The sequence below is a fragment of the Corvus hawaiiensis genome, chromosome 2 (genome assembly GCF_020740725.1).
Source record: "Corvus hawaiiensis isolate bCorHaw1 chromosome 2, bCorHaw1.pri.cur, whole genome shotgun sequence".
In the NCBI taxonomy this organism is placed as follows: Eukaryota; Metazoa; Chordata; class Aves; order Passeriformes; family Corvidae; genus Corvus; species Corvus hawaiiensis.
In genome coordinates this window covers 52,044,308-52,054,453 of record NC_063214.1, presented here as the reverse complement: position 1 = coordinate 52,054,453, position 10,146 = coordinate 52,044,308, and the positions used below count along the sequence as shown (strand labels likewise).

Here is a 10,146-nt window from a genome sequence, read left to right as displayed (position 1 = left end):
TTATAACAACAGTTTAGTTTTGCTTTACACAAAACTGCAGAGGAACTTGTCAATTATAAAACAGCAGCCAATTCTGATACTTAATAAAGTATCAGAAGGACAAGGACAGCTGTAGAAAACAAAAATGTGAGTAGGTCTACGCTTACATGTTCAATTTATTGGTCCTATGTTTAACCTCCCTAAGGAAAAAAAACCCAACAAATTAAACAGCTTGTACTGCATAGCACAAGCCTCTAATCTCTACAAGTCTCAAGTGAAAGACAATTTCAGAAGCTTGACTTATTAAATGAAACAAGTTTATATATAAAACCAAATAAAACCACCACTGAAGTAAGTCGTACTATCATCTTAATGTTTCCAAAATGCTGCAACATTTTGCACATAAAAGCACTATAAAATTAACAGGACAGAAACTAGAGGCTTTGGCCCACATGGATAGGGGATTTGTAGTAGCTATAAGCCCACTGAAAAGCAGAAGAGATGTTTGCAGCTGTGGTAAGAGGTTTATAGCAACATTCCTCCTAAAATTATCTACAACAGAACACTAATTACATTTAACCAAGTCATTAAAACCCGCTGAATAAAGATAGTTCCTGTTTTAGAAATACTGTTTCAAGTTCTTCATATCTGACAACAGATAACATTTTTTGAACCACAGACTTTTTTTCCTAATAAACCACATTGTATTAGCTGCCTTGTAGGATTGATATAACATATACAAATGTATGACACCAGAAATAGTTGTTACAACCCTGAATTTAAAAAATAAAAACACTCAAGCACACAAAACCCCTTCCAGTGGTCTGCTCCTTTAAAATGCGTATTTAAGTATAAATCTCTCATTCTTCCTTAATTAAGATCTGATTTTTGTAAACCCACAAATAATTATTTCTGTATGTGTACCACCGTATCTTCATGTTCTTACTGCAGCAGCTTTATTAGGTACTTTCATAATTCTGCATTCTTTCTGAATACTAAAATACCTAGACCTGGGAGCGCTCTTTTGGATTATGTTCACAAACAGATTTTAAAACATCTCTTTAAACCCCAAGTGGAACTTGCTTCCACTTTCAGAAACCAAAATACCCTCTCAGAGACACATTAAGCCCATTCTTACAGCAGTATTTCCAATGCTACACAAAAGCTTAAGGGCTCACTCATAAACAGCTGTCAACAGAGGGGTACAATGTATGTAGCAGGACACCACTGGCAATGCCAAAGTTGAAGACCTTTAAAGATATGCAATAAAAAGGGACAACACTGTGTCATGGATAAGAGATTCTTGATTTAGGATTAAATATATTTTGGAACGCAACAGCATTTATAGCAAACTTTTTTTCAATAGTTTAAAAAGTGTATGGAAATTTTCATGAACAAAGAGTTACGCAACGGAAAATACCTTCCTCTTCCTCCATTAAATGCATTTACCACAGTAGTCAGTTTTAAAATGCGTGGGTATTTTTGAATTTCTTGCATACATACTTAGAATTTCCATATTTAAGAAGCTATAGTCCTGAGCAGTTCATGAAAAGGCATTATTTAAACTACCTAGTTACAGGACATTTGTATGATTGATAACAAGCACAGAACAATTTATAGACTTTAAACATTTAATGTGCCTTTTCATTAAGGAAGGCAAGTGATAACTAGGCCTGCTTAACACTGTGAGTGTCAATTTAGTACCATGTACTTCAATCTGCACTAGAAAGACACACACAAAACATTTTTGTGAAGTGTATTTTGTTACAATAAACCGAGCTTGTGCTCCATCATCATGTGTGGTTCTCCCATAACCTCACTCTGGGAAGGATCTGGAAAAAGAAAAGTTGACAGTATGAGGCCTTTACCAAGCTACAAAGACCAACAACAATTAATGACGGTGAACATTTTTTTTCATTATAATGCTTAGTGCAACAGTTACTTGACTGATTTTTGACAGTGTTATAGAGTGTAGATCTGTAACTCAGAAGTCTCTATCCAAAGCACTGATCAGAGAACAAACACATACATTGTGGAACAGCTTGTCATAAGGACACACACATTTCAAGTAAAACCAACCAGTTTTACGTAAGCACATACTCCTACTGCCTGAATCTCAAAGGGATTACACTACAAGTTTAGTGTTTGAGAAAACTCAAGTCGGACTGAACGTTTTTTCCATTGTTGGCCTACACCTCTTTCCAATACAACTTCCCTGCACAATAGGACCTCACAGTTCTCCCTTCTGTTAGCTGGGACATACTCCTGGTTTCTCTTCTCCACCCAACTGCCTAGTTTCACAGAAATTCTACATCTGTAAGTCTCTCTGAGATTTCCTCCATTCTGTACAGTATAATTGACATTAGCCACTGTACTCAAAGGCTACCAAGGAATGTGCAGAAGACACAAGAGAGACCAATACTGACAGTATGAATTTCTTTTCCATACAAAAAAATTTAAAAAAAACCAACCAACCAACCAAACAAAGAAAATGAAGAAACAAACCCAGGGCCAGAACACAGGTTGTGACTGGGAGAAGTACTTCTTTATGGGTATATCAATCATGTTTTCCTTCCATAAATAAGACATATTAATGCCTCAGATTCCTCCAGAGACAACAAAAATATCTAATCCACTTCCACCTGATAAATATAGCCTTCTCAAAAACACTTGTGACCCACTCACTCCTCAGCACTCCATAAAAAACTAACAGCTTGTTGTGAGCAACGGTAAATAACCAAATTTCTACAAATTATGTTCAGCATTGCTCTACCCCCATAGAACCACAAAAGCCCAAGATTCCTTCCCTTGGTCCCTGCATACCCATCTCAGAAAATAACCCCAGATTTACACCATGTCTCTAGATTCAGATTTGTTCCTCCATTATTTCCAGCTTTGTATCTCCCCACCTATTTCCATTCTCCAATCCCACTTCCATGATACTCTCTGCCTCCAAGTCCTAACTACAGCTAGAAATATTTTGCTCAAAAGCCGTTTTTCCAGGTTTATTCTATTCCACCCATACTAAAAGTCAGCAGACCACTGCACAAGTGCAGCCTGTTCAGCTCATTTGAGGAAGCCTTTCCCCTGCTGAGTGTCTGTTTAATTAGTTCTGTATCTCTTCTCTAACACCTCTTCTTAATTACAGAACTTAAAAAATTTTGCAACCTCTGCTTGTCAAAATCTGCACAAGTACTTCAAAAGTTTCTGAGGAAAGAGCATGTATAATCTACTCCTTTAGGAACCCAGCCTACAAGCAAATACTGTCTTGCTCAGTATTTCAGAGTAATTGCCACATAACTTACAGCTGAACCACATTTATTTCTCCTTCCCCAGTGCTTCTTTGCTTTTAGGATTTAATTTTGTTCTTTGTATTTTGGGAGTTTAATTCTCTTGTTCAGTAGAGGCAAAGAACTTCACAGCTCCCAAATTTTACCTTTAATTGTTTCCATAACACTAAAGCCAGAATGTATTTACCATTAAGGATATCCTCAAAACCAATGCATTCATCATTTCCCCTCAAAATATCCATTGCCATGTTTGAGCTGTGAAGAAATGGGAGACGCTGGACCTGTAAAAAGAGTTCAAGCAAGAGTTCAAGTTTCTGCGAGTCTGAAATTGAAAGGGTTCATATTTGGATTTCTCAGTCTGGGAAAAGTCAACAGGCAGAAAAAACAACACTGAAATAAGAGAACTACTGGCACACAAAGACACACAAATACCATCTTCCTTTGGTTATCTAATTGAAAAGAATACCCTTCAAATAGATTTTTAGCTTTCACTGTGGTGTAGCTACTACAGCAAATACTACACTTCAAAAAAATAAAGAAGTACTTACTTTCTCCTCTGTAAAGCTCCTCTCACATAAAGCTGAGGAGCTTCACTGCAAACCTCCACACCCTGAGGTCAGTACTGGGCGATTGATGTATACTGCAGAGTTTGGAAACTACATTCTAAGCCTCCGACATCTCTGACACAAGTCAGGAATACAAGTGAAAGAGCTATATTGACTTTCACATTCAAATATAATCCCCCTTTTAACTAATCTAAATCATAATTATGTCTCTGATCTCAACCAATTCTTAAGCTTCAAGTCCAGTCCCAGTTACTTTCAACACTCCTCTGTACCCTTCACCCACAGTATTTCCAAAAAATTTTCAAGTGGCCCACACAGAATTCAGAGCATAAATATTCTGAGAATGCATTCAACGCTACAAGAGATACTTCTGTTAAACCACAAGAAAACTTGTATATCCAACACGAATCTGGTAGTGAAAAACCTTCTGATCACCATATTTCTCCCACCCATCTCCCAAAACCACTTCTAGAAGACCCACTAACAGGATATCCTCACCTCCCTCCCTCTCTGCAATGTGCTAATGTACATTAGGAAGAAGATTCCTCAAGACAGCACAGCTGAGACCAAGGGATGTTTTCGTAAGTCACATCCTGACTTTTACATCTTCAGGACCAGTAACTTCTGCGAAGCTTAATGCAGCTCACTATGGTTTAGTAGCACCTGATCACTCAAAGGGAGTACAAAATTGCTCTAACTCACTTGGAAAAGCTACTCTTAGTAGCTTGACTACTTTCAAGAAGACAAAAAAGTTTACTAGGACCAATGAGTTTTCTATGTTTCCCTTTCTCCAGCTACCCTCAATCCTAAGAGAAAAGAAGAAAAAGGAGACAGACTGAGCTTCTCAATTAAGAGTTAAAACCTTTGAACTTAACTCCCTGTAGACCTCCCTTGATCTTACAAGAAAGGCTGCGGAACAATAAGCACATAGCAAATTCTCTGTTTCAGGTTTCACATTACCTCTGTATCTACTCCCAAATCACTACCTGCTTCAGACCCCTAAGTCTCTTTTCCCTACAGGTGCAGAGATTCCTTCCCATGAAGGTCATACATTCTGCAGAGGAAAGTATTAATTTTAGGAATCAAGACTCAATTCCTCCTGCTTTTCTCTGAAGGCTTACAGGAAGCTAGTTCAGAGACTACAGCAGTTACCACTTCATCAAATAACTAATAAAACAACAGCAGCTAAAAGGCTTTAGCATATTGACTGTTCTAAAAATTAATAACTGCACTGTTTGGTTCACTGTTTTTAACAGCAGTTTCTTAATAGTGAATTAACTTCTTTTGGAAACATAAGTTTTCTCAACATCTCAACAAAGAAAGATGTGCCTCTGACAGCATGTTCCAAAATAAACATTTTTTCAAATGGCTTAAGTTACACCAGTTGGATAAAAATACCTACCTGTTTCACTGCTCTGAATTCCATCTGCAGCTTTAAAGGTGCATGGATTCCTTGAACATTTCTCAGTCTGGCAAAGTTGGTTTTATCTTGATTTAACTGGAACTGCCACAAACAATATTGGTTTTTATTTTAGAAAAAGTTACTTTCAAGTACAGCCATAGAAGAAATTTGTGACATCCTACTTAAAATAACCTACTTACTAAATTTGTATGTAAAAATTCATTAATACTATCAAAAATGTCTCAAGTGTAGAGGAAAGAAAGTGCTCCAGTAAGATTTGTTCTGTGAAGCTGTAATTGGTTTTTGCTGGATTTTATTCCAAATTAATAGCAGCAATTTTATTTTGCTATTTTTTATAATCAGGACATGTAACACCACCAAGTGGTATAGTTTTGCACTACTTTACTACAATATTGTCTGGATGAACAGGAAGCTAAGTCCAGTTTAAAGATCACAAAAGCCAATTTGATGTCACTGCTAGTCATCAAAAACTATTTGAAAACACTTGATATACTTCTTTTCTGATCAAGCAGGAAAACAGAGCACCACTTACACTCCTTATGATTGTGAAAAGCAAATGAAAACTCATTTTTACCAAATGATCTCAAAGTGATCAGTAAGTCAAATAAAATCTATTTAGTAGAGGCTTTTTAAAGAATAAGTGGTCACTCATGCATACTGGAGTACAAAGTAGTAAGTTATACTTAATATCAAACCTAAGCATAAATAATCAAAAAAATACAAACCTCTAATTTTAAAATCTGTACTCCACCACCATGACAAAAGACTCTTAGTATGAGAACATCAACCCATTTATGAGAAGCGATCTCAAAAACCAACAGGAAAATACAGGCCAAAGGCATAACAAGCATTTTCTTCGTAACAACTGTACTGAAAGCTCTTCAAAAGTTAGCAGAAAATACTATTTATATGCCTCATCCTAACCGTATAATTCTGGTTACATTATTTTTCCGTTTCTTTTATTTTATAGAGATAAGGATTTTTGGATAGCAGAAACATTTGGTTTCTACCAATGCTACTTGAATAACCTTTTTAACATTTTTAGCAGTAAAAACAACCATAACTATCTCAGGCTAAGCTACGTCTTTTCCCATTCAAATATACATGAAAATAATTCTTAAACTGGCCTTAAACTTACAGAAAATTTAACCACATGTGGGAGAAACAATTTAGAAGATTCACATACTTCTTAGGGGATAATGTGGCCTGTTTTATTTCTGTGCCTTTTTGTCTCTTCAGCATCTTTTAATTACACAGGTTTTATATAGCAAAAGAGACTTATCAGAGTTTATAAAGAGTTAAAACTAAGTTACAGCAATCAGTTAAAAAAAATCAATTGACAAATAGCTCTGAAACATTTATAGTATTTATAAATAAGCTCATGAAGTTGGTGTCACAATAACATCATCCTGTTAATGCAAGGCAACACTAACACTGGCTAAAATTAAAACGTATTAGACATGACAGTCAGACCTTGTCACGATGCTTAACCTAGCACTTTAGAACATTCTATCAAAATAATGTCTTTGCTTCAGGATAGTTTGATACATCGTATCTTCTGTGCTGACAAAACAGGCACCACAGACATTCAGTTCAACCAGCAAGTCCGGTCTCCTTCTACCTTTGACAGACCACTTCAGAATGTCCACAAGTGATGACTGAGCCAGACCAGATTGCAAACACTTAATGGCAAACTGCAGGTGTAAAATGTCTAGATGGGATCAAGCAATTTATTGAAAAATAAATTTTCACAGGTTGTGTTCACAGGCTGAAAGTCTGAGAATAAAGATACATGGTAAATCTACAGACAAAATTGGAGGACCTGCCTTCCAGAGGTGACAGGTATGCCCCTGGCCTACCTATGGAGGCTGCACACACACTTTTAGATGACTAAACCTGACCACACACAAGTCCCTACTTGGAAGGCTGCTTATTGCACTTGAACTGGAGAGATATAAAGTAAGAGATTAACAACACAGAGATTTGTCAACTATTGTTGAACATCTTCATTCTCTTAAGACCCTGCTCATTATTTGTTACTGCACAAAGCAGTCCAGATAACCACATTGTTAATTTACACTTTGTAATTAGTTAACTGTGAAGATGGCTACATTTGATGTTAAACTTACATTCTTTTCTGTCAGCTCCAGTGGGTGGCTGGGCAACAATTCATTTTTTACACTTGTAAAGCTAGAAGAATAAGTAGAAAAGACATTAACTTCAAATTAATTGGGATATAGTTTTTTAAATTGCATTTCAATTTAAAAATTGTATCTGAGATACAAACACCAGCCCACAGAGAGACACAAGTAGCAAAGTCTGAACCACAGAAAAAAAAGATTAATAGTGAAGCAGCAAGTAAAACCTCTAACTACAGCACTACCAGAAGAAAGTTTCAGACATCCTTTATGCTTGACAAAATAGAATGTGTTTTTCTTTCGTGATTCCTTTCAGAAAGAGATGAAAATATTAATAAATGAAAACATTACATGTTTAATTATGCCCAAGCTACACTGTATCGTATTTTGAAGTCTCCAAGCTTTCGCAATGGAATACTGTACATACCTTCCCCCCCTAATGCCAGCTGTATGGCATTTTAAATTCCATGAACTTATTTTGGATTCACTACCCAAGACAGAGACCTAAGTTTTGAACTCAGGTAAAAATGGCAAACTCCAAACTATTTTTATTATATTACTTTTGAGTTTTGTCCCAATGCTAAAATTAACCATTTCCCACACTGTTATGACACACTTACATAAACGTATATTAAAACTATCAGATGTTTCACAATTATCAATACTTTGCTGTTTCTTTTCCGAAGAACAGTAAAAGAGGTAAAAGCCTGTTTGTAACACACCCTCCAAGAAACTTCTGTAAAAAGCCAACCTTTAGCATATACCGAAGTTCAACACTGTCTGTGACACAATTCAGCAAGCAAAAGTAAAGCGTACCCTCTGCGCAGAAGATCATGACCTTCAAATAGCCCTGAGGCTGCAACGTCTGTAAATGAGATACTATCCTTCAACAGAGAAGCAGTGCCTCTGGAATTCTGGAACAAAAAGAAAAAAAAAAAAAAAGAAAAAAAGACGGGAGGATTACTTCAACAGAACCAGGCCACTTTTGTATGGGCCACCAGGCCAGGCAAATGAAAGGAAGTGCTCAAAGTCTCCTTAAAGTACTCCTGGACAAGCCCTAGACTTTAGGAGTTTCTTTAAAATAGAGACGAGACAAAAACACAAACAAACACCCCAAAACATAAACCCCACATTAATATAGAATTCTTTCAGAGAGTCTGACTAAAACTAAAGGTACTGACAACATTTTTGGATCTCGTTGACCCAGATCAAGTTAAACTCACACTATACCCCCTGTTTGTTCCCACCCTAGTCTACAGGGATGGAAAGGAAAGAGGCAAGCCCTGACAGCTGATAGGACAGAAAGGAGCATTCTTTCATTTACTGCAATACTGACACAATTAAGATCAAATCGAATTTAGCCATGGTTTGAGGCTGCCATAAGGAGGAGAAGGTGTATTCAAGCAGTCTAGTATGCCAGTTAACTGAAAGAACAAAGGAAAATAATAACTTGTAGTGGATCACCAGAAATCCACAGACTCACTAAGTACTATTTACTAGTAAACTAGGCCACTAATTTCACTCTAACCTAACCGATTTTACTGAAGTGATTTTAGGATTGCTCATAAAAATTGCTCCACCAGTAGGGCAATGTCTAATAAACAGCAGAAGGTGACAGGAATAATCTCTGGAAGGTGACAGTGACGAGCATTTCAGTGCAAGGGTTTCCTCCAGCAGCACTGTCAGATCCAACAGAAAGCTCATGCTTACAGTTAAGATCTTTTGTACCAACATGTGAGCTTTCAGTAACATAAGAGCTATAAGACAGCCCTCCTGTAGTTACATGCGTATAAAGCATCTACCAGTTTACACACTCAGAACTGACCAGACCCTTGTGAGACTGCTGTAAATGAAAGGATTAAAGAGATACGATACCTGGGGGACGTGACAAGAGGGAAGATCAAAGTTAAAGTCACGGAGAAAACCACGGAACACTCCCTAAAAGCAGCACTCTCGAGTCACACCAGTGCCCGGCCCGTCTGAGGCGGTCCCAGCACCGCTGCCCACCGCGGAGGGCTGAGGCGTGACCTCCCTCCCGGAGAGCTGCGCCGCACGAAGCCGCAGGCTGCGGGAGGCTGGGCTCCCTGTCCCGCCCCGCTCCCAGGGAAGGGCTTTAACCACAGCCGCCACGCACCCTTCGCGCCCATGAGGAAGCCCGCCATGGCCGCACCGGACCCCCGTGACTCAGCACGGTCCCGCCGCCCCCGGGGACACCGAGAGGGTGAGGGGAGGGGGGGCTAGCAGAGGTGGCGGGGTGGGAGGCCTAGTCCGAGCCAGTCCGGCGCAAGGACACCCCTGCCCGCCCGCCCAGCTCCGCCGCCGCCCGCACTCACCATCTTGAGCCCCCACCGCGCGCAGCCACTTCCGCCGCCGCCGCCCGCTCACTTCCGCCCCTCCCCGCCCCGCGTCAGCCGTGAGGGGGCGGGGCCGCGCTGGGGGCGGGAGCGGGTGCGCTGAGGGGGCGGGGGCTGATGGCGGCTGCCCCTCCCCGCCCTCAGGGGCGGTGTGAGGGGTGAGGGGGTCGTGTCCCGGCCTGCCCCTTCCTTGGCCGTGGCTTCCGTGCTCGCAGGGCTGTTTCTTGTAGGCCGAACGCAGCGTTCACAGAAGCACAGAATCGGTTAGGTTGGAAAAGACCTATGAGAGCAGCGAGTCCAACCTATGACCAAACACTGCCATGCCAACGGCATCATGGTACTGAGTGCCACATCCGGTCCTTCCTTAGGCACTTCCAGAGACGGTGACTCCACCAC

General features: G+C 39.5%; 1 protein-coding gene across 1 annotated transcript; it reads right to left on the bottom strand.

Annotated features, from left to right (window-relative positions):
- Positions 1-274: 274 nt before the first annotated feature.
- LOC125321734 (proteasome maturation protein) lies at positions 275-9,794 on the bottom strand. The gene is made up of 6 exons (XM_048294983.1): positions 9,730-9,794; positions 8,213-8,310; positions 7,388-7,448; positions 5,238-5,339; positions 3,457-3,550; positions 275-1,811 (listed from the first exon to the last, which is right to left on the bottom strand). Exons 1-6 carry the CDS (start codon positions 9,730-9,732, stop codon positions 1,744-1,746), a joined length of 426 nt encoding a protein of 141 aa, XP_048150940.1. The 5' UTR covers positions 9,733-9,794; the 3' UTR covers positions 275-1,743.
- Positions 9,795-10,146: the final 352 nt, after the last annotated feature.